We start from the raw sequence: 26,581 nt of genomic DNA, 5'->3' as shown, positions 1-26,581 counted from the left end.
CAATTTTGTGTTCGTAAAAATTCTAAACGGTTTCGGTGAATCACTATTAGAATTTATTGTTAGTGGAAAAAAGTAATAAAATGTTTTTTTAGTCTCGCTTGGAGAATAGCAAAAAATAGCAATTTGAATTTGTAAACAAAAATTATAATGTTAGTAAATACCACTTGAAATGTATACAAATATATATGAATTTTCTTCAACTTTTTTACTTCCTAGACCTTTTTATGTTTTTCGAGATATTTGTTTTAGGTCACTTTTCAATTTTTACATGTTATTTAAAATTGATTCTCATTTAAAAGAGACCTAAAATCAAGACAAATTATTCACGATAAACAAATATATATATATATATATATATATATATATATATATATATATATATATATATATTTCAATATTATTCTTAGTCATTCAGTCAAATATATATAAAAGATTTAATTCAAACAATGCGTCAATGCTCAAGGTCAATTTTTATTTCCAAGTAGCTAGCTACATTTGAAATTGTCACAATTTTTTGTCAGATATTACATAAGAAAATTATACAAAGGGTTTTTTTTCTGTAAGGACATTTCGGTAATAATCTGTTGAGATTGCATGAGTTTTATTAATACCAGAAGAACAATAATATTTGTTTTTTCTAAAAACAATATTATTTAATAAATCGAACGAAATACTTTGACCTATTACTGTCTTATAATAAGACAACACAAAATTACGTGGATGACAACAAAAACCACCACGGACAACCAAATAGATCAAAGCAACGACGAAGTTTGTTTGGCTAAAATGAAATAATCAAAAGTTGATTATATTTCACATTTTTACTTAACTATACGTATAAATTTTTTATAATAAATTTATGTAGCGCAGTTAGTTAGTTTTAAATAAATCATAGTGAAAAGATTGAATTAGTTTATAGTATAGTTTGTAAATAAATTAAGAACGTAAAAGACATTGTTTATTAATTCACCCCACGAATTAAAAGAGTGTAAATAACTACGAAAAACGTTACTATATTACTCATATGATGATTTGTAGATAAATTAAAACATTATTATAAACAGAGTATTAAAATCAATGTATTTAGAATTTCACCACAAAACGATAACGAAATAGATTGAAATAAATTAAATTGTTCTATGTATATCATTTCTTTTATTAATGAATTTTGATTGTTCATGTCCTGACGTTAGATTTTTGTTTTTTTTAAGTCAAATTCATATATAAATCTAGGTCTCAAAATGTGATATTGTAGGATTTCGAAATACTGGTGTTTTTCAATTGATAATTTTTCTAACTAATCAGTCATTTTTAAGAGGTATAGGATTTGATTTTAAAAAAATTGATGAAATCTTTATTGGAATCGATAGAACGATCAGTATAATTTAATGTTTGCAGATGATTTCATGCAAATGTTGGCCGCGGCTTCGCTTTAGATAGCCCATGCGTAAGGTCCAATTTTGGCACACTCTTTCCAACATATCGGCAGGTATTTCACGAATAAATGCTTCAATATTGGCTTCCAGTGCGTCAATCGTTGCTGGTTTATCCCTGTAGACATTAGCTTTAACATGGCCCCACAAGAAATAGTCCAAATTCAACGAAGGCGGCTCTCAATTTGGCCATTGTTTCGCGTGCCGTGTGGCATGCAGCACCGTCTTGTTCAAACCACATGTCCGGCATGTCCAATTTTTCCATTTTGGACAAAAAAATCGTGAATCATCACACTCGCTCGCCATTCATAGTAACGTTCCGGCCATCGTCGCTTTTGGAGAAGTACGGCCCGTTGATGTCACCGGCCCATAATCCACACCAAACGGTGACTTTTTAGGGATGCATTGGTAGCTCTTTCAATGCTTCTGACTGGTCTTCACTCCAGATGCGGCAATTTTGCTTGTTCACGTATCCTTTTAACCAGAAATGAACTTCGTCGCTGAACACAATTTTTCGATAAAAAAGGTTGATCTCCCTCCAACTTTGCCAGCGCCCATTCACCAAATGTTAGACGTTGTGGAAGATCGATCTTCACTGTACGTTTGCGTGTTAGTGGTTTAATATCCAATAGTCTAAACTGGGTTCGAAATTTGGTCACAAGCTTTCGAATAGTTCCCTCGGTAGACCGACCAAACTGCCCATAAATTGGAAGAAGTGCGCGATGCACTCTTTTAACCGAGTATGAATTTTGATAGTTAAATACAATGATTTGCAAGCGTTGTTCAGTCGTAAGTCGATTCGTGATTAATGAACTATAAAATAAAAAAACTTGCATTCCCTATTAGCAACAATGGTCGGAAATATAAAAATATAAGTAGTTAAATATTCTATTTCAATAGTAGGTGAGGATTTACAAAATACATAATTTTGACAAATTCGAGTATCTAAAAAAATAATTTCTAAACGTATTTTAACATCATTTGTGCTCCTTTACTCATTAGTATTCACATTATGCAGAAACACACACACGCAAGCGCCGCAGCATAGCAAACTCCCGAAAATCAATTGTCCCGCATGAGAAGGGTAGAATCTCCAAAGAGGGTGTTGGGTTAGTTTATCTGTAACTGAACAAAACCCTTCTCTGTTTTCCTTTCGTACATTGTTCGTTTAGTTATAGAAATGTTAGGTCGAATTGATTTATTGATATAATTGTAATCCTTAAAACGCTGACTTCATTAAATTTAACTACATATTTAAAGCAGATTAAAGCAATAAGGTTTAATAAAAAAAAGAACATATTTGGTCAAACATTTTAAGTTTTGGCTTCAACATATGTCTTGCCGGTATGTGTATTTTTAAATTCGCCAAATATTGTAGCAGGGAGCCGAAGCTAAATCTTGCTGAAATATCATTATTCCTTCGACTTATAGGACTGCTTCTTCGAAATATTCTAGGTGAGAGGCCTTATAGCGATGCTTTCGACTTCGTAGTCATTAAATGGAATTTCAAATTGACGCAAAAACTGTTATTTTTTATTCCGCTGAGATAGCTCTAGACAAAGAACGACTCGTTTTATTAGTCTGCCATTGATATTAACTTCGAACACAGTCCACTTTGTGCTGTCAGCAACTTCCAAGCAACTCAATTATACGGTTTGCTAAATAATTTTGTGGATTTTTCATCTTTATTTGGACGAGCAGAGATGGATATATAGAACCCTTAAAATTTCCGAATATATTGATTTTAGAGATAAAAAATGCAAACAAAATACGATGCCCATAAAAAGCTCTACAAAAACGGCGAGGTATATTTTTTACACAAGTCTGTTTTTGGCTGTTATGACCCAAAATATTTCTGTATGAGTTAGATTGACTAACCTATTTTAATCTCTTTAAGTGTGTAAACGGGCGTTAACTACCCTCCACACCCCTGTAAACGGTGGCGCGAGAGAGGAGGATTATTTTCTCTAATTAATGACGAGCCTCAGCAGTTTCAAAAAAGTTTGTTAGTATTTATATTATTCAGTATTTTTTGAACTTATTTTCAATATCAATTATATCATAATTTAATTTTTTTAGATGAATTTGATTTAGAGTACAATAGATAACACCCCGACTATGGGAATGATTTAAATTTTCATAAGTAACACAGCTTGCTAATATTTTGGTATAAAATAATTCAGACTCATTGGAAAAGTTAAACCCAAATAACCTACTAATACGCTTTGTATATAGTCCATATTTCGTAGGTGTTGGCAGCCGTGAAGCCGTTGAGCACATAGACCTTCAGATAAGCCCGTTGTACAATGAACGTCTCACTTGGAATTCCCCAAAATAATAGCAATAAAATCCATATACGAGCATGGTCCCAAAAGTACCTTCCCAACAAAGAAAAATCTATTTATTTTTCAACGTAATCTCCTTTTAGCTTCATACACTTTTTATAATAACAATCGTCAAGCGCTTCAAAATAGCCATTAACTGCCGACATTAACTCTTCATTGTTTGAAAATCTTTGACCACCGAGCAATTTTTCAAGACTGGGAACAGAAAATAATCCGAGGGGGCTAACTCTGGCGAATAGGTATTGTATGAGGTAGCAATTCAAACTTTAATTCATTCATTTTGGTCATTGCAATAACGGATGTGTAAGCTGGTGCATTGACTTGAAACAATACTATCTTTTTAGCCAATTGCAACCGTTTTTGCTTCATTTCTTCGTCGCAATAAGTTCGGATCAAACTTGCCGTTGAGAGTTTCTCCTTTTTTAAGATAGTCATTGAAAATCTACCCACATGCATCCTAAAAATCCGACGCCATGACCTTGCCTGCAGATGGATGTGTCTCTGTTTTCTTTGGAGCCGGTTCTTCCTTTTCAGTCCATTGTTTTGATTGTTCTTTTGTTTCGGGTGTTAAGTGATGGACCCACGGTTCATCCATGGTTTTAAAACGGCGCTAAAAATTCGTATTTATTTTGTGGTAAAAATTGCCGAAGACTCGATGAGAACATCTTCACGAAGTTGAAGCATACGCGACACCCATCTGCTAGCTCGCACACCTTTAGTCGACAATTATCCAGTACCGTTTTGTGGATTTTCTTCAAAATTCATTCGAAAACTCGTTAATTCGTAATTTTTTGCATTCCCCTTGACATTGGAGTTATAGAAATTCCCCTGTATTTTAAAAAATATGTCAAGTGTATGCTGTATGCTTATAATCATTTTATGCAGATATTTAATATTAGAAAGTTGCGTTACTTTACGAACACACTATATACTGTATAATAGTTAGTGTTTCGAACTTTCCAAAACGGAATTAAAATTCTAGATAACGAAACTTTCGTTATACCTGTATATCTTCATGGTTGTGACAAATATTTTGTACGGTATTATACATATTTTTTATTAACATTAACTTACACTCCATCGAACATTCGGCACTCCTCAATTTTATTTGCCCCAGGCTAATTTTTTCTATTCTCAATATTTTCGGTTGTGATGTTATCGACCCCAAGATAAATATTCCGTCAAAATTTAGCTGGGAAATTGATGGTTTCGACTGTAGTTTATTATTGCTAATTTAATTACTTGATAATTAATAGCGAAATTTCTTGCATAATTAAACTACATTAAAATAAAAAATCAGATAAAAATATGGATATTTTTATGAAATGTTTAAAATTTTTCTTTTTTATATATTGAAGACATCGCGCTAAAAAAAGTTCATATTATACTTTAACCATCTATATTAGAGGTGTCAAACTGAATTTTGCATATATGTATTAAATTTTGAATTCGTAGGCCAAATTGAAAATAAAAAAAATGAAATGAAGTTTTACATTTTATTTATTAAATTATATAAATATAAAATATACGGTTGTTAAAAATCATATCAAAGTCATAAAAGATGGAAGGTAATTATGCTGAAATCGAAGATCCAGATACCTGACTTCTCTTGTTATTTGACAAGCTCATTGATGTCAAATATCATATTCATTGTAGTTATTTTAAGAATTGATTGGAGATATTCATTCGTAAGTCTTGTACGATGTTTGTTCTTATTTATTTTCATGACGGAAAACATCTGGTCACATAAATAGGTGCTACCAACATACAGACAATGCCTGAATGCTTTTTTAATTTCGGGTAATTATCCAAACTCTTGAAATATTGCATATAAAATGCAAGAGCGTTAATCTCATTAAATTTTTCTTTCAAAATACCGTCCGATTGAAGATCTATAAAACTCCATTTACAAATGAACTGGTGCCTGTGAAGCTTCAAAATTGAATAGATTGTTGAAAATTGGGAATTCCATTTTATTCATTTTGTGAAAGAAAACGTTGAATTCCGTAATCAAATTTACTATTATGTATATCGCACGCGCTCGACACAAACAAATACACGATACGTTCATAATCACTACTTCGCAGTACAATTAAAATCCTTCTCCAACCGTATCGCATCGATTACTTGACTCAAGTGACTCACGTCGCGCCGACGCACTCGTTTTATATGGTCAAGGAAGGTTTTAGTCTAGACCCGAAACGCGTGGAAGATTCTACCGTTCTCGACAAAAATAATAGGATATTTCCGCTTGCTGCTAAGAGATGGCGATACCGTCTTGTCTAGGCACGCGCTGCCCTTGAAATTACTTATAAACATCCGTAGAAATGAGAGTACGAGTATTTAAAACACCCGTAGAGGAATCGAATGAAGTTTAAAGCTCTAAAAAATATGATTCTTCTTTCTGTGACACATTGTGATCGCGGATCTTAATGTTACGGTCCTGGGGCCGCAAGCGCTCCGTAGGCCGAATCTTTGACATGACTGATCTATATCCTTATTAGAATGACTATCAAAGAGTTCTGACCGCAAAACTGATATACCAGCGTGAGTATTAAATCGCCAAAAAAGCGTGCTTTCAGATAAAAAAGCCGTTTGATTTTTTACAATAAATAAAATACTAATTTGATTTGGGACTTTTGGGACGGTTCAGTGTTGTATTGAAAACATTTTTTTCTTTTCTTTTCGATCTTAGATTAATGTCAAGTGTTTGAGATATACATGTACAATGACAAGTTTAAATAAATTTGAGTGCCTAAGACGAGAACAGGAGATCAGTCAGAAAATAATATCATTGAACGATTTGACCAATAAACTTAAATTCCATATTGTATCATTTATCGATCTATACAAGTGAGGTAGTAGTTCTTCCAATATCAATACGCACGGAACTCATACCAAATTAAGAAACGAAAAATAATGTTTACTCCCCGATATAAAATCCAACAAACTGTCAGTCCACGTGGACTCACATCTCCATTGTTTACCAATAAAAACATTTCTATTGGCCGAAGCTGTCGAAAGGCGTAAGTATAAAATTTTTTCGAAATATTCCTGAGACAGTCTGCGATAAGCAGTGACGTGGCTAGCTGAGATTCATTTACTTCATAAATTTCTTTAAATAAATAGAAATATGGCGTTTTTTAGTTTACGTCAGGTACCCTGTTTAATTCAAACAGCCTTACAAGCATATACATTTTACTCGTCTATTTACGTTTTATAATTTAATATTCAGTTGTAGCACAATTAAGTGCATCTGTCTAAATAACGGCGTATAATGCCGTCCAATTTATAATGATTCAATTGTCTCTGTATATCAAACAAAATTGTCGGCAAGAGTTTTTATAATCTGCAATTGATATTGGAAGAACTATATATTATAAATAATATACGAAAACAAAAAAAATGAAAATTAACGATGCGACCAAATATGATATTCCACGAAGGTCGTATGACTATTCTAGAGCCAATATAGTACCAACATTGAACAAAGATTAACACAAACCCGCGTTCGTACCCTGATTATGACTCTAAATGCTCAAGATATACCATGAGTTCTTAGCCCAACATCAAAAAAAAAGGTTATAAATCAACAAAACTGATTATTTTTCAATATATTAAACAAAGGAATAGCGATTGTCGTATAAAAGTACCAATGCAGTAAATACTTTAACCAAACTGACTGTAATATTGAGCATATGAAAAATATATCTGCAAGGTAGGTATCGCGATTGCTTGATGCTGATTAAAAGCTCATTCGCGCGCATTAAAAATTAAAGCCAATGTTTGGATCTTTTCAAACACAATCCAAAGGAATTTTTCTGTCGATATGTGATGGTAAAGGAACTATGAGTAGATACTTATACCCCAAGCACCAAAAAATACAGTCGAAGCAATGGAGCAATTTGATTTTTTTTCTCGTCCAAAGTGGTAGTAAGAGATTTCAAAGATGTAATCGTTATTTATTATTCAGATAAGGGGAAAGATAACTGGTCATATTATGCAGATTTGCGCACATGTTTTCATGTCGAACTTGATAATATTTGTTAAAGAAAAGATATAATCACAATAATACACCTGAAAATTTGTCCGCATTCATACAGAACAAATAGACGAAACGCTTTACAATGTATTCCCTTCATCCACCATATTCACCTGATCTCGTTCACTTAGTTCTCATATTTGAAAAAACTGGAGCAAAAAGAATCGAGAAAAATGAGAAGGTGATGATATAGATAACATGTAATTTGCGGGAATTTTAAAAATTCTCCATAACTAATTTCTTTGTATAAAAATTGTACTATTTGGATTGGACGTAAAATTTTTTTCTTTGAACATTCAAAAGCTTATGTTTCAATTCCACGTAATAAAATTTAGAGAAATAATATATGCTGTTATATTTTTGAATTGAACATAATTGTACTTACCTTCCACCTTTCGGCACATTTTTTGGAAAACTCGGCAAATACAACATTTTCCTCTGGATGTTTCTTTTTGTGTTCTTCTCTGCATGTCTGAACAAAGAAAGCATAAGCAGTCATACGGCCCCTGGGCTTGGCATCGGCTTTTGCACGTGGCATTCTTCCTTTTTGAGGTAGTGGAGCTTGTGAGAGTATCTGGCGGTGCTGTTGTAACGACTGAAAAGAAAACAATACGTTTTTTTTACAAAAAATTTCACATGAAAAATAATATTTATGTTACACTAAAATTATATCTTAATATTTAAATATAAATTTAGGGATTAAATACCCTTGGGTACCATTTTTCATTAACTTTTTATTGCACCCAATATTAAATATTGCCTCAATCTTCTCAAGTAACAACTTTTGGTTTTAACATGTGTAAAACATCCGTTTAAGTGGGTATTCTGGTCTAGAAATTTGAAAAAATCGAATTTTCTTTGCATATTTTCAAAGTTTAGACCGTCGCATTATTCCTGGAGATACAGTAGATTTGAAGTGGTTGACATGATATCTCAAGTTCAGTTTCAATCTTTAATTTCAATGTGATAGCGACATTTTTACAAATTAAAAGTTTTTCAAATTTTTTTGTTCCAAATCACTACGAGGGCTGGAAGCATGTAAACCAGGGTGCACCTTTTTTTCTAGCCCCCACTTTACCAGCCTGTAATTTAATGAAATTCTGATTTTTTTTACAATTTTTTTATATTCTTAAAATATCAATAAATACCATATACTAGGAATACCATACTAGGAATGTTTTTCATTTTTTTACCTAACACTTGATACGAATTATGTGACTAAAAAGAGTCAGTTATAAAAAGCAATTCGTGGGGTGTCAGTTTTCAAAACATATTTATCACGATGTAGCCAGTCGTTTTGACCTTATCTTGAATATGATATAAGTCAATTTGATTTTAATAAAGGAAACCTTATTTTCTATGATCAGTAGTACATTCAAGTTACTAAAAATATAATTTGACCCATCCTATATAATCATAGTTCATGGGTAGTAAATTTTCCTTTATTCTAAGTTGTTTCATCAATTCACAAACTAGTCGGAGGAAAAAGTAATTTTAGGATAAAAATGATATCACAGTCTTTAAATATAAATAAAAACTGATTATTTAATAATAAAATCAAAGTATTTCAACTTTTTTATTAAATAACAATGTAGACGTCCCAAAGAAATTAAAAATAAAGGGGTGCGTAATTATTAGTTATGAAAAAAGAAAAGCGTCAAATATGGCTGTTATTCAATATATTTACGAATTAGTTAGAAGAAAAAAATAATAATTTCAGAAAATAAAATGGTATTATAGACGTTTCATATAAATTAGAAATAATAATTCGTTGCGTTGCTAAAATTTTTACTAAAAAAACCCCAAATATTTTTCAATTCTCTATAATTTTTAAATAGGATAAGGGAAGTTTTCTTTAGGGGAGAAAGGTTTGTCGGAGTTGGCCCTGATATAGGAGCAGCTCCTCTTCAGGGCTAGGATTGTGTTGGTTGTGCTTTCCTAGCTGAAAAGGAGGAAAAGCGATCGACCATTGACCAGAAGAAGACGTTGTTTTTATATTTTTTTTGTTTTTTTATTTTTATTATTTTTTATTCAAATGAGGGGCGGGCTTTTATTAGTCTTCTCTAACTATAATAAATTGTATTTTCCTATTATACTCTTTGGAATCGACATAGCTATTCAATACACATGGCAAATATGACAGTACAAATTTAATTGGAAGAATCCCTTTGTGCCCATTGCAAAACAAACATTGCAAACAAAAGTTCAATTTTTGTGCGAAAAACGCGACATACCATTGCAACAAAAAAAAGGATTTCCGTACTATGTAAATTTGTATTAAATTTTGATTTCCAGTACTGCTTTTCTACTACTGTTTCAAATTTGAACTAAAAGTTAATTTATAGCTTATTTTTTATCATGAAATAAACTACCTTACCAAATACTTCCTGATAATAAAGAAGAAATTAGATAAAAAAATGGTTTCAGTAAATAAAATATTTTAGAATATTTTTTGACAAACCTCGTATTAGCTGACAGTTGTGAAGTTAATTTGTTGTTAACCAAATACATAGTAATACGTAATGTTAACTATTCTTAATGTAACTTATGAAACATAGAATTAGACTCTCAATTCATTTAAAAATGTCTGCTTCTTTTTTGTTGAAATTATATAGGATTAAATTCAATTTATTGCTACAGACCTGTTATGCAAATCAACTTTTCATTCATAAAACGCAATGAGTAACAATAAAATAAGGCATATTATCATCGAAATCGCATAAAATATATGTGAATGGTTCAAGGTTAAGACTAAACGATTACTGTTAATTACAATAAATATTCAATTGAAATAATGACTAGTTAATTAATTATTAGGATTAGGATTAAAAATTTTCGCAGAATAGTGTGATTTTTTTAGACCACGCAGATTACGAGGAAGTTAGCAAAATTATGTATATAGAAAACGTGATAAAACAAACATACATCCTAAAAATGAAATTTCCAACCAAGTCGACATGAATCCATTTATTTCATGACTTTTTCGAGCAATTACAAAACGAAAATAGCTTTTCTTGATATACAGAGTCTTATGTATAGAACGCCTCAATAATAATCGGAAACGGATTTACGATTTTTATTAATTTTTTTGCGCAAGGCCGGTGTTATGGTAGTATTTACATTGTTGTCAATTCTTTCCTTTTTCCGGAAAAATAATGAACTTTGTTATTTCAAATGGATCACCCTGTATATTTTTCGCTTTTCAAAATCCTTAATAAATAGTAATTAAGTTAAAATAATACATTTAGGTGGCTATGACTGCTACAATATGGTGATAGGCGTAGAAGTCAACAAGAAACGTATAATAGCTTTAATAATTTATATCCTAACCGAAATCCCATAATAAGATCTACTGTCAGTAAATGTCAGTGAATCCCACATCCAATATCCCGAAAAACTGAATGTATGGGCTGGAATAATAGGCGACAAAATAATTGGTCCCTTGTTCATTGAGGGTAACTTGAAAGGTCCGGCGTATTTAGATTTATTGGAAAATAGTATTATACCCGAGTTGGTTGGAATATTACCAAATCTAAGTATTTTCAATTACATTTAAAAAAAACTTCGTTATTAGAAATTTTCAAACAATAACAATATCCCAAACGACATTATTTGGCTATAACAAGACGGATTGAAAGGTGTAGTTTTATCGAATGGCCCCAGCGATCACCCGACATGAATCCTTTAGACTATTTTCTGTGGGGTCACTTAAAAAATATTCGGGAATTAAAAGATATGATTTCCACAAAGATAAGAAGAATTGAGATGTTGCAAAATATATTAGAAAGTTTTAAAAATCGCATGGCTTGTTATATTAGGTATTGAAGTAAATGGATAATATTTTGAGCATCTGCTGCAATCGCCTTCACTGTATGTTTTCTAAAATTCGTTCAAGTTCATAAATGTGGATTTACTTCTAATATTTAAAGATTTATCTTCAGTTGTTGTAGGTTTTTTGCGCAATGATTTTACTGCAACAGTTTCGTTACAACTTCTGACACTAGACCTTATTACGAGATTTATATTATCACATAAATTATTAAAGAATATAATATTAAACGAGTTTATTCAATCGTATAGAGAATATTACATAAAAAATAATCAGTACTTCTAAAGATTTTCTAAAAACTATATAGGGTGCTTCATTTGAAATAACAAAGTTCATTATTTTTCAGGAAAAAGGAAAGATCTGACAACAATATAGATATGTACCACCATAATACCGGCCGTATCACAAGAATCGTACAAGCCGTTTCCGAGATTAGAGCTTTTTCCATACATAAAACTCACTGTCTATAGTATACTATTGTAATAGGTATATCAATAATTATCATTTTTGATTGTTTTCTATTGATCTCACATCAATTTGCATACATTCAAAAATATAGAGTTTTACGTTCATTTAGTGTATCTAATGAAGAGATTAATCAAATAAATATTTTTATTTCTATATTTTAGGGTGGTAGCAGGATAAGAAAAGCTCCATGCAATCTGGGGACATCAAAAAAGACCACGTCAATTATTGCTACTTTTGCACTGTGAATCCGAATGAAAGATGTAGATGTAAAGATAAAGAATAAAGATAAAATCTATCACCTAAAAATTGACCGCAAAAAATGGTTCATGACTACAGAAGATTTTAACAATCCCACAATAGGGCATGGTTCCAGTTCCACTGTGCTACATTTGATTGTTCAAAAAGAGTTCAAAAGAATTATTTTGTACATGATTTAGGTTTGTCAATACAACAGTCATAACTTCCTGGTCCCATCTCAAGGAATGAATCTTACTTGCCAAAAAAACGAAAATTACAACCACGTTCTCCACCTTTTTTGAATACCAATAATTCATCATGTCTTTGTACTGATATCGATAATGCAGAATTCGATATCAAGCATCCTCTAAAAATGGCAAATGTGGTGATTTAAAAGTTATCGCAATTCAAATGGAGTGTTTTCGAAATACTGTTACTTTCTTTATTTATGGGACAATGCTGCATTGAATGTACTCTATGTGAGACAAATTTGGCTGAAGCAATGAAAAATTTCAGTTGTTATGAAGAAAGATGATCAAGGATTTAAATACCATAGTCTTTCCTCAGAGACCAAATTGAAGTAGGGCAAAATTTGAAAATTAGGGATTTTCGAGCAATAATATGGATGCAAACTACAAACCGTTAGTTAATAGTTTTCTAAAATCGCTATATATAAGTGAAAAACTGATATTTCGTAAAACCCTCCCAGCGTTACCTGGGGAAAACTATTATCTAACGAACGAACTTCGATTTTTTCATGTCAGATGATTCAGCTCCAAGTTATAAGGGGCACCGCAATTTAACTTTTTTCTAAAACACTCGTCCGAATTATTTCTGCCATTGCCGTATTTTTAAATTTCTTCGTGAACATTTTATAGAATTCTCTTCAAATATCATATTGTAATGTACCATTGCTTGGATAACGAAATTTTAACTATGTCGTCACAAAAAAATCACAAAACATGCCTTTTTTTCGACATCGGTTGTAGTAGAGTGGAAGATTTAAAATGGTAAAACTGTCCAAGGTGTAAGCAGATTTAAATGTATTGGTTAAAATATAAACAATCAAGAAAGAATACAAAGTAAAGTAAAGCTTATTTTGCGAACCTAAAGCTCCTGAAAAACAAATAACAAAAAAACGTTGAAAATCTACAACTCGACTCGTAACTAATGGCAGTGAATGTTGTGTGATTATAAAAAAAGACCAAAAAGATTAAGAATATTCGAAGGAAAAATTATGAAAAGAATATATGGAGTTAGAATGAATCACACTGGAAAATCCGAAATAATAGAGAAATCAATGAAATACTAGGTAATGAAAATATCGTCCGATTCATTAAAGCCCAGAGGTGGAGATGGTTTGGTCACATTCAAAGAATGGAGTACGAGAGGATACCAAAATATACGTTAGTAGAAAAAAAGGCAGAACCCATATTAGACGGACTGATCAAGTTCACGAAGACTTACAAACAATGAATCTGAAAAAATGGGGAACGTTGGTGAAGAACCGATGAGTTTGGAGAGGAATTGTCGAGGAGGCTAAGACTCACATCGATCTGTAGTGCCAATTGGTAAGGTAATTACACTACCTTAGAACTTGTAACAAAAAAGTATTCAACGGATTATGTAATTTATTAATTTTGAGTTGTTGAATATAAATATGCGTAATTTCAAGAAATTCACACCCAAAATGTCGAGAAATAAATGAAATTATGGGAGTTACATGGTTTACTCTAACATATAAGAAGAAGAGAACAAAAACCTATTTATTTGGAATCTTACAAAACCATTTGACTGTTACATATTTAAACCCACACGGGTTTTTAATGAAGTAATTGGTGCCTTAGATCTGTTGGAACATTTTAACCTCACAAATAGGTAGAAAGTACATTATCTGATTACAACTTTGGAAGCAAACAACAATTATTTAAAATGTCTTGAACAACCACAGTTTTAGACTAACAAATGGCTATAGTTAAATGATTTATTATATGCACATGAAACGACTAATATAGCAAATACTAGATTAAGAAGGCTGTTATCATTTATGCAGATTAATCCTTTGGAATCCTTGAAAATGTTAATAATTACGTATGTACAATCAATTTTTTCTCATTATTTAGTATTCAAACTCGTGAGAACTTTTATCAAATTTTCCGTATAATATCTAAAAATAGTCATTTAAAAATGTTAAATTTATAGCAATGTAAATCATTGAAGAAAAAAAAGTTAAATTCCGACACACCCAACTCTCAGACCACCTGTCCTGACCTTCTAGTTTCTTCTCGAGCTTGTAATAAGTAATGGCCGGCTCAACAAAAAAAAATATACACGCCCGATGTTTCAGAATAGACTATAGCAAAATGTTAGTTACTAGGTACAGATGAAGAGGATCCAACCAATTAGAAGTTTTTTGTATTTGATTCATAAAATACGTTATAAAAAAATTGAATATATTTTACAACCTTTAATTCACAGAAACGGGGAGATTTTCCAACATTTTTCCACAAAACTGAAATGAAAATGTCAACTGAACATATCACTTCAGTACATCACAATCTAAACTAAACTACACACGTTTTTCAACATATTTGACAATATGCCGTAGAAATAGAATTTTTGAAACTAAAAGAAAAAATAACATTTGAACATAACTTTTCAAATAAAAATGAAGTGATTAATAAAAGATATGATTTGATGTCCATTGATACTATTTGATTTTGATAGAAACTGATAGTTTCGGCTAAGACTATTGAGGCCTTGGAATCACCCAAAAATGGTAAATCCTTGCGTGGAGTATTCTTCTGCTTCTTACGACGCCGTCTCTCTACGGAGGTTGGCGATTCAAATGGCTATTGTCCCACAAGATCTTCCCTTCTATTACCAGACGGAGAATCTTATATCTCTCGCCTCTCATTATATGTCCTAGGTACTTTCTCTCCTTGATTTTCGTGAGAAGTTCTTTATGTTTACCCAATTGCTGTAGGACCTCTATAGTTTGTCCTATGTTCCGACCAAGATAACCGAAACATTCGCCTGTAGACGTACATTTCGATCGCATCAATTTTCTTCTCTGTGGCCGCATCCATGGTCCAACTTTCGCATCCGTACAGAAGAACAGGAAAGATGTAACAGCGAAGCATTCTGGTCCAGAGTTCCAGGCTGAGGTTGCGGTTTGCCAGAAGTGTCCTCATGTTGTTCAGAGTTTTCCGCACTTGCTCTATTCTTGATCTGATTTCGAGTTTTGGGTCGCATTGGTGGTTGACGAGAGGTATCTTAGAGATGACACTTGTTCAATGATCTCTCTTAGTCTTAGAGTGGCGTTTCTTTGAGTTTTTGAGAATACCAATAGTTTGGTCTTGGACGTATTCATATAAAGGCCGAATTGCTCACTATATTCTACAATAACGTCCATAAGAGATTTAAGTTCTGGTAGGCTACTGGCCTCTACCTCGGTATCATCTGCCTAACAAAGATTATTTATAATATTTACTTTATTCCCGCAGTTGTATTCTCGAGGGCTTCGCTGAATACGTGGAGTATAAAACACGGAAACAAATCACCTACTCACACCCTCTCTTGATAATGACTTCAAAGTGGGAGCCGAAACGTCTATAATTTTCAAAATTTCAACGATTTTTTACATTCGAATACTAATTTTTAATTTGGTTTGCTATTAAAACGCGTTTTTATAGTTTTTTATACAATTATCTATTGGGTAGGAATTGGGTAAATATAGTACTCAAAAACTATTAGACTCCGTTACATACATGGCAAGCTAATATAAGCATGTTAATAAAAATTTTAATAAACGTTACAAGAAAAATATGCCAATAAAAACAGGACAATAAATTGCTCTGAAAATGTCGCCCTTCTAAAGAGACAGTAGAGGTAGAGGTTTAAGGTTTGCAACCTCAAACTTTAGAAAATTAAATAAAAAAACTTTTTATTCCTGAATTCTGTTTTACAACAGAATAATGATCCTAAGCATTTGTTTGACTATAACAGAGCTTTTAAGAGGACTGTAAGCTTTCTCAAATCAAGCGATTATCACACCTGTCTTTTCTCACAATTAAAAGAACAAACGATAAAAAAAATCAGCGATTTTGTGATACTAGAAACTGGAAAACTATCTTACAATGCTTATGTTTGCACTTGAAACATATAATTTTTGATATACAATTACATATCAGATGTTCATTATATTTCTTAGTGTGAATAAGTAACATTACGCTGATTAAACAAAAATAATAAAAAATTAATTCATCTTTTTATTAATCTACAAATCAAACCTTGCAAAACTTTAGATGTTACATGGCAGATGTTTAAAGAACTAATAATGTTCCGCATCTGTTATGCATAAGCCAAGGCACCAAAAATATTGTAAAAAACATTAGGTTACATAGACAGAATTCTTAGTTCAGGATAATTCATCGACAAAATCATATTTCCAAAACACTTTGAAACCAATGAAAATTCCATGTTTGAATTTAATTATTTTATCGGTACAATTATTGATGAATAATTTTTATAAGAATCAAATTATGAGACGCCAGGTAAAATTAATTATTTATATAATGATAAATAAGTCTGTAATCAATTTATCAAGGAGTCAATTCCTTAATATTAATATAGGCCTGGTTTGACCCAGAAGATCGAGTAACCTCAACCTGAGCAGTAAATATTAATATTTATATAATTATGGTAGTACAGTAGCACCAGAATTAGAAACTCAGCAGCAAAACGTAACTGTATAATCTACTACCCAAGTAATCCCTACACAATATTTCAAGACCTACACCTATGGCCGACACCGAAATTGAGCCGAACTGGACGGAATTCCCCATTTTATTACTCTATACATTTCCGAAATAGACTATAGTTATCATTATTTTTTTAGTTTTTTGTATATAGTATATATATGTATATAATTTTTAAAAGTGTTTCATAATCTTTCAAAAGCTAACTTTAACATTATTTTTGAAGTCTCAAAATTTTTTATGTGATAAATTTAAGAATTAGGAACTTTTCTATGGTGTTTTTAATATCCCTTCTATTTTTGAGCAGTAAATTAATCATAGGAATATCCCAAAAATAATTTTTTTGTTGAGGAATATATGGTAAAATATATAATAACAATAATGTATGAAAGTATTATTGTAAAGAAAGCGTCGAGCGCTCGATGGACGATAAATATGAAACAAAGCGCCCCACATTTCTTTCACAATAATACTTTTCATTCATTATCGTTTTAAGCTTATTTAAAAAAAATTGTCCAACTTTTTAGTTCGATATGTTTTAAAAGCCTGTTTTTCAGTTATTTTTTAAACTATATTCTCCACTTTTTGGTACGATTTTTTGTCAGGAATAAAATTTTTTTTCAAGTTCTAGTCATTAGTACTGTAAATCTCCAACATATGGTGCGCGGATGTAAAATTCTTCACCAACCTAATAAAATTTAAGGTATTCGAAATTCGAAAGTAATACTGATACATGTAGTACAGTAAATCTCCAACAAATGATTAATTTCTAAAAAAAAAAAATTGCCGATTAGTGTGAACGGGATTTGAACCCACGATCGGCATATCTGGAAGTTGACGCTAAAGAACGTAATTAAAGTGGAGGGATATACTAACAGTAATAGCGTGTTAATATGAAAACATTTTACTTAAGAGTAATTATAAAACCCACCATTTAATTGGAGGAATCGAAGTTCGAAGACGAATATTTTAAATCCAGGACAATAAATGGAATTCTAGGACTCTTGTAGGACGTTATTCAAATTCCAGGTTTTTCAGGAGGAATAGGAATCCTAATAGATTAGACATTAAAAAGTATTCAACTAACTTATACATAATTTGTTTTTTCATTTAACCGACTAGTATCGGTCATAATTTTCAAAAAATTTTACAATTTTTACATTTTTCAAATCTTTTTACTCTCAAAAAACATAATTTCATAGCGAAATTCGATATAATAAGAAAGCAGTTTGGGCCGATCGACAGCTGCATCTCACGTTTTTTTTTATTTTATTTGTTGTATTTCATCATAATTTATCATAAGATAAGTAAAAAATTGAAAAAAATTGCCAAGGGAAAAAAGTGAAAAAAAAAAAACATAATTTACATAATTTTTTATCATCCGCCATTTTAAATTTTTTTTTAAAGGTGGTGAATTACGATAAAAACTACCTTTCTCTTTAAAAAGCTTTTTGAATTTTTTGTTTTAGATTTACCAAATTCGAAATTATCTCAGTGCAGTGGGAGGCTATCATTTTAGCACCGTAAATTTTGGCGCCCTCTATAAAATGATGTTGAAGAAAAAAAAACCATTTTTTTAAAACTTTATTACCAAAAAAATAATAAATAAAAAGTTTTATATGGAAATATAATAAAGAAAACGAGAAAATAAATATTCAATTATGGTCAGTTTTTTACCCTTATAACCGATACTAGTCCCTAAAATATGAAATGAAAATTGGAAACCTTCACTTCCTTCTAGCATTAATACTTGATTCCAAAACAACTTGAGAATATAGAGCCCAATATAGATTCAAAAAGTTTATTGATAAAATATCAGGTACTAAATTTAATAATTCTATTGACTCAAGTATGCAAATGTACCCTGAAAATATAATTTAGAATGCATTGTTCAGATTAGATAATTGTAACTTCCCTCTTCATAGTTTTATTTAAACTTCCTGTTCGGTTAATATACCTTTATATCTATATCCTTTAAAATCTTGTAACAGATTTACTTCGTCATCTATTATTACATTAATTTCTCAAAAATAAACAAGCGTTGTATCTGTATAAACCGACGAAATTCTTTTAAATACTAACCAAGGCTAAATAAGTGATTCAGAACATCAAAATACTGTTTGTTATATGTGTTAGACTTAGACGGTTGGTTTTATTTAGTCAGAGGGCGCTCACTGCTCGGTGCAGCGCAGTCACAAACAAATCACACTGAGTTTCGGAACGAATCTTTCAATGTCAAATATTCAACAGTGTCACACACTGACAGACATACGAGTGTTTGCGTTCTCAGAAGAAGAAAATTATAATCTAAATTTGTATAGACCCAATATTGGTATGGGTGATTTATATTCAGTATTAACAAATTTCAAAGTAATTTATGAAAAAATATCAGAAGAAAAAAACTATCTTGAAATGAGTACTGGCCAAAAGTGGGGCATTTATTAGTAAACACTTCAGAAGAATTTAAAAACATAACTAAAATTGTTTCATATATATTTTCTGTTCCCGTTACTTCAGCATTCACTGAAAGAGTTTTTTCAGTAATTAATGCTAAGAGGCGGGTGGATAGGAATAGAGCATCTAATAATTTGATAAAAAATGAGCTCTTCATTTATTCTAATTTCAGTTATGATTGTGGTGAGGCGTATGAAGTTTTTAAAAAAGATTGTAAATTAGTGAGTTGTGCGAGAGGCACAACAACATATGTTTAAAACAATAAACAAAATATTTTTCATTTTTCATAGATCTGATTATAATTTTTTTGTAAAAAAAGTTGGCAACCCTAGATATATGTCACCACCTTAACCTTTTGAATAAATTAAGAGCAAGCACGAACACTACTACGAGGTCTAGATATTAAATAACGAGACTGGTTACGAAGAATAATATAATAAAAATTATTCTACATTCGAATGCTTCCCTTCAATATACTCCCCTCCCCTCGCCGCACACCTTTTCATACGTTTTTTCCATTGATCGAAGCAGTGCTGGAAGTCTTCTTTGATTAGTGCCTTTAGGAGCTCTGCTACGCTGAACAAAAATAGGCTAAAACCATCCCTTCAGGTAATTTCTTTTAGTTCGAAGAATCAAATGATTGTAATAATTTTTGCAGTGATTGTGATATTCAAATTAATCGTTGAAATAAATAAGGACACAATAGGAGCAGGGCCTGATTAAGGTTTATAAGGCCCGGGGCTAAAATAATGACGTGGCCTCCTTAAGGAATTCGGAAACCCGGAAAAATTCACAAAATAGTATCAATACGTTAGATTTGTGGCATCAAAACATCAAAAAATACATAATGGTTAGGTTAGGTTTCATCTTCTTCTCATGCCGTCTTCACATTGAAGGTTGGCGACCATGTTTTTAAATGCGTCTGCAACATGAAACAATTTTCCGACGCTGAGATTTGTCCACTCTTTTATGTTACGGAGCCGGGATTTTTTCTTTTTCTGGTTTCATAAAAATCGATAATTAAGATGGGTAAAAAGAGTCGAGAGGAGGTTTGTTTAAACTTTAGACCAATTTCTTTTATTAGCATAGTTCATAGTTCGTAGATGTAGGCGGCCGTGAAGCATTCAGATAAGCCCGTCGTGTCCCACTTGACGTCACAAAATTCCGATGTGATTTTAGAAGCCGATCAGGCGCTTTGGCTTGAACCCTCTGATGTCGTTAGGCAGGTTGTGGGATTTGCCAAGGTGTTTAAACCGCGCCTATTTGAATGCAGGGCACTCACAGATAACACAGATTGTTAACCATTGGGCATGAACCGCCCCTGGCTTTCTGATAGTAGTGTAGATTTATTTCGTCAAATCCACTACATGGACATACGTAATCATCCATTAAAAATTCATAATTTTCGAATGTATAATTTAGAAAATATATGTAAATAAATTTTGTAATTTTGAAGGTCAACAACTCAGAAACGATGGGTCATATGATAAAATTTTTTATATCACAGCATTATTTTCACGTCATCTGCTCCCTCTAAATTTTTTTGCATCAAGTCTCGGAACCATCTGTAGAAGTGGCGAAAAAAATGTAAAAACTACTGAGCAAAACCGATGAATAGAAAAATAGAGAAAAGGAAGGAAGGAATAGACATTTATATGCTTTTCCAATATATTCATAGAGTACAGATTCAGCATTAATTTATTGGAAATAAAACAAAATTTCTATTATTTTCATATTTTAACAAAAAATTGATGGAACGGAATGTTATGTGTGATCAGTACTACTGTACGAAGTGGAAACTTGAACCTTGAAAGCTCAAATGATCAAAAAACTTGAAGCATTTGAGATGTGGATCTATAGACGCATCCTGAAAATACCCTGGACTGACAGAATCACCAACGACGAAGTACTAAGATGCATTGGTGCAAAATAAAGCTGTTTACAATTATTAAGATAAGAAAACATCTTACATAAGACACATCTTACGCAACGACAAATACCTACTGCTACAGAACATAATGCAGGGCAGAGTAGAGGAAAAGGAAGGCCGAAGAAATCCTGACTATGTAACATAAGAGAATGGACAAATTTCTGCGTCAGAGAATTTTTTCATATTGCGAGGAACAGAGACGCATTTAAAAATGTGGTCACCAACCTTCAATGAAAAGAAGAAGAATAAGACCAAAAAATGAATAAGATATCGAGAAATCTTTGTACCAGAGATGCTACTTATATTTCTCATTTAATTAAAACTAAGTGTTTTCAAGTGCCAACACACTAAAATTTGTAATTGTCACAAAAATTTTCCGATTAACCCGTCAAAGTTTCCATTATCATCACTTTATCAAAATCGGAGCAATTTCCTTGTTTTATCACAAATGAGTTATCATAAAATTTATTATCAAAGTTTTCGTTTCAAATTTTAATGATAAAATCCCATTTTGAAAGTTGAAAAACATATATTAAGATATTTACAGCCATCTACCCTACTGTCTGTAAACACGTTATTTCACAAAAGTTTACAAAAAAATGGAATCTAAATCAATCAGTATCAAAACATGTCCCAAATAATTCAACTAGAAAAAATTATTAGATATTTTAACTATAAAGGAGAAGTGTAGTAGATTCTATAGAAGAAATTCTAAAAATACCTTAGACAATAATTCAATAAATTGAAAATAAAAACGAAAAACAACATTAAACAAAATCTCATTTTAATAATTCTCCCTTTACAATTAAGCAATATCCGCATATATCTTAGCTGTTCACCTGTAATTCTTATTATAAAATTGAATTAGATGAAATAACTGACATTTTTTTACTATTTGAATTAAAGACAATTTCAAATAGACAAAAGCAACAGAAAATACATCACCCAAAATGCCTAAAAGACGGAAATGATTTCATGAGTTTCAACCTTGAATATATTTTATCAGGGTTTCGCTACATGTGTGTCTCTACTATCTACTTGATCTCGCATTTGAAAATTCTATCTCTACATCACGTGATATTTATTTGAAAATCATACATTTCTGGCGATGAAATGCGCGTAATTTTTACCTTAGTTCAAGAAAGAATATTCTGCACTATATCATAATTGCGTGAAAATAAAATTCGGAATGCTCAAAGCTGAACGAAAAATTTTTTGAAAGGTTTTATAAAACATACTCTTAAAATCCCCGATTGAAAAACTGCCAGATTTTCAGCGACAGAATTTACAAAAATTAATATAAAACATAATTTAAATCATCCTAAATAAATATTAAGGCCAAAGCTACACTCCATTTCAAATGAAATGTTTTTTTTCAAAAATTACTACTTTATATTTGAAATTATAAAAAAATTTTTGCAGTACGACGCTTGTATCCTCAAGGGTTATGTACTAAATTGAAACGTTAGTTCAAAAAAATTTATATTTATTTTAAAATTATAGATAAATCTGATCCCAGCTTACCGGGGACGGGGGATTATGTACAGGTTGCATTTGTTGCTGTTGTTGCATTCCATGAATACTATTTTGTAAACTTTGTAATGTACTATGCATATTATCCATCGTAGAAGGTGGATACCACCATTGTGTTCCCTGTGCAGGTGTATTCATTGTAGGATTTCCACCTGCCATACTATAATCGTACCCTCGTATTCCCGCAGCACCAATAGGAGAAACAGACGACGCATTGGATACCGTTGTAGCGGGATTTTGAAAATTATTGGGCATTTTATAATTAAACGTCTGTTGTTGATTGGATTCTTCATCGATTTGTTGTTGGAAAAACTGTTGGTGAGGTAAAGTTTGTTGGTCGGCGGCGACAGCACCCGGCCACCACATACCTTCTTCCCGTCCACCCCAAGCGCGGTGTTCGGACATGATTAATCTAGGAGGGGCAATTCTTAGAAGGTGCCCGCGCACTGCCCTTCACAAACAAAAACACATGAATGAAAAAAAAAACAACACTACACTAACTTTCATTCGACATAACAGCGACGGAATAAGAAAACGACTGAAATAACGACGAACCGTTTTAAAAATTATAGCTATATGTTCACGCGGCAACTACTCATCACAATCTGGCAACACAGTTAAAAGAGAGTCTGAGCAAGGGGACGCCAATACATGAATGCGATCGAGACGCCCTCACACGCAGCGGAGATTATCAGAAACTTTGTGTGTTCTCCTCACCCTTCTTCCAAAAGCTGCCGTGGCGGGCGGTTGCCGGTCAATAATAAGAAGCCGAATCGAAAACCTCCAGGACCAACTCTTGCGGCGGCGGAGAGGAGGGTCGGCACAAATTGTATTTCTCTCCCTCTCGCTCTTTTTTTAATTAAAATTTGCTTCATTAACTATTCTGGGTTGCGAATGTTGTAACACCGGGTTTATGGTATTAACATGAATTACAAACGTACATATACATTCCATATGTGATATTTGGTTTTCAAAAAAGATTAAATTACTTTCTTTCAGTAATATAAATTATCATACCTACGTTTTTAATCTGCATAAACGATATTTCATTCAACAAAATAAGCAAAAAGAATGCCGAAATACAACATACCTCCTACGTTATTATAGTTGAGCTTTGGTTGGAATTGGACATTTAAAGTAATTAGAACAATCAAAAATTTTTCAAATATACAAGGTGGTAATAATATCTTACCAAAGGTTTTTAACATGGGTAATCAAATAATCATAAATATATGTTTCATAGCAAAATAAAATTGTGTATTGAAGTATTGCCATAAAATAATCATTGTTCATATATATAAGCGTTTTTTAGTGGGATTGTGGCAAAATTCACCAAAGTGTACCAACTCTAATAAATTCCGAGCTTTCGAATACTCATGTATTCATCGTCTGAGACTGAAAATTATTAAAACTTCTTGATCTCTTTTGTTAAAAAATAATTTTAACAAAAAATTTTATTATAATATATTATAATATTAAAAATTGCAAGAAGAGTCTGTATACCACAAATGAATCACTTTTGACGCAGAAGGTTCTGGTTTGGAATCAAAGAAATATCGTATTTTTATTCTTATTAGAATTTTGGATACCTATATAGAAGTTATCAAAATTTAAAAACGATTAAATAAATTTTGTTATTTTTTTAATCACAGCTAGATTATCGATTTGATATTTCAAAACTCATTGCAGATCTAATTTTTTTTATTTTATGGCATTGCAAATTTCGAAATAATCAGCAATCACAAAAAAAATTTTCTGCGTAAAGGCTTCAGTGTATCCGAGAATCTGAGAAACTCATCTACAGAATAATCAAGTGAATGTACCCACTGCAGTGCTTTTATTTATCGCATTATGGTGATACAGTCTAAACGTATAATTCCTGATTTATTATTCTTTTATTCTCTAATTTTTTATAGGCATATTTACTATGATTACATATTCACATTTATTTTATTGTTACCAAGTGTTAATAACTCAACATTGTGTTAAAAATCAAAAACATATTTCGATGGTTTTGAACCTTCTCCGACAGAAGCATTATAACAGACTTCAACTGCAAGTAATTAAAGTACACCAATGACAGTCTTTTTTTAATTTTCAAATTTGTTATTAAATAATGATTATTCATGGTTATATTATGGGAAATAATGTACCTCTCGTCAATACAAGACTTCATTATGATCTCTATTGCTTGGAAGCAAATTTTATTGATTCCTATGTTAAAATCCTTTGTCACTAAGATCAATCTTCCAATCGGTAGAAGAAAAATTGACATTGACACATACATATGCTCAATTTCCGCCTTAAATTGTAGATGACGTCTCTCCAAAATAAGAAACTGAAATACTTCCAGTAGTTATATTTCCAATGAAGAAAAAGGTCAAACCTCGCAAATCAGGAAAATTAAGCAAGAAATCTTGAAATATATCGTGTTTACCAAAAATTTTATTTTCTTCATAACCCTAAATCATCGAAAGTCGTTTGTATTCTAATATATCAGATATTTAACTAACAAATTAATTTAAATACATTATCCTATTTGCGTTGCCATTCTGAGATCCTGGAAATCGTTCTTGCATCTCAATAGTTTGTTAGAATTTTATGAAAAGAACAGTTTTTCTTAACAATAAAAAACAATCTTTCACCAACATACGGAGTTTAGACGTAGCTGTATAAGCACCGATGATGCTTAACGATTAGGACGTTCAAAAGAGGTAGTTATACCAGAAAAAAATTGAGATGAAAACCCGAAAAAGGTAAAATTGAGAGACACTGGATAACGCGAAGATATTATATAGAAATATTTAGAATTTTATACAAGTACATTTAAACTTGAAAAAGTTTGATATTATTAACTATTTGGAAAAGAGAACAAATTACTTTATATTATTGGACTGAATGAAGAAGAAAATTAAAGACACAGTTCCATTTGGAAAAGAAAAAAAATTGTGTCACAAGTTGATAAAAACGATTGTCAAATTGAATAAATTGAACTTCTCATTGCTCGAGATCTGGCTCCTAGTGACTCCTGGCTGTTTAGAGAAGTGAAATAATGCTCTAAGGAAATGAATTTCCACCAAATGAACAAGTTATAATGGAGAAAAAGTCGATTTTATGATAAATAAAAATTGTATCACTCTCGAAAGATACTATCTTGATGAATAAAATATAATTTGGCTAAAAAACTGGTTTTTTGTTTACTATACTAATAGACTAATTGATCGATGTGTTAGTTGTATCAACAAAAATGCATTGAAAACAAAAGGTCATGAGAAATCCCATTAATTAAGATTTAATCTAAATTACACCTTGAGGTAACACAATAGTTCTATGTTTAATCACCAATTAGTTTATATCAAACTATTGATTTAACAATTGATTGATGAAGAACTCAAGGTATGATCACATTTAATAAGATTGAATACATTTGACATATTACCAAACAATCCTTAACTACTTTTAATGGAAAACTTTCAATATTACAGAAAATAACTACGTTATTAAATAATTTTTTTCATTGTATCATTGAAATTTCTTCAATTATTTAGTT

General features: G+C 31.4%; 1 protein-coding gene across 2 annotated transcripts in view; it reads right to left on the bottom strand.

Moving 5' to 3' along the window:
- LOC130891341 (high mobility group protein DSP1) overlaps positions 1-23,704 on the bottom strand; it is a 32,087-nt gene extending 8,383 nt beyond the window's left edge. Inside the window, exons 1-2 of one of the 2 annotated variants that reach the window (XM_057795996.1) lie at positions 23,023-23,704; positions 8,206-8,415 (exon numbers count right to left, since the gene is read on the bottom strand). In XM_057795996.1, the coding sequence (XP_057651979.1) occupies positions 8,206-8,415; positions 23,023-23,436 (624 nt within the window). In that variant the 5' untranslated portion in view covers positions 23,437-23,704. The remainder of the gene's footprint in view (positions 1-8,205; positions 8,416-23,022) is intronic. The other variant, XM_057795995.1, reaches the window with a different exon arrangement.
- Positions 23,705-26,581: the final 2,877 nt, after the last annotated feature.

This window comes from Diorhabda carinulata, chromosome 3 (genome assembly GCF_026250575.1).
Source record: "Diorhabda carinulata isolate Delta chromosome 3, icDioCari1.1, whole genome shotgun sequence".
In the NCBI taxonomy this organism is placed as follows: Eukaryota; Metazoa; Arthropoda; class Insecta; order Coleoptera; family Chrysomelidae; genus Diorhabda; species Diorhabda carinulata.
This window is presented reverse-complemented; position numbering and strand designations above follow the sequence as displayed.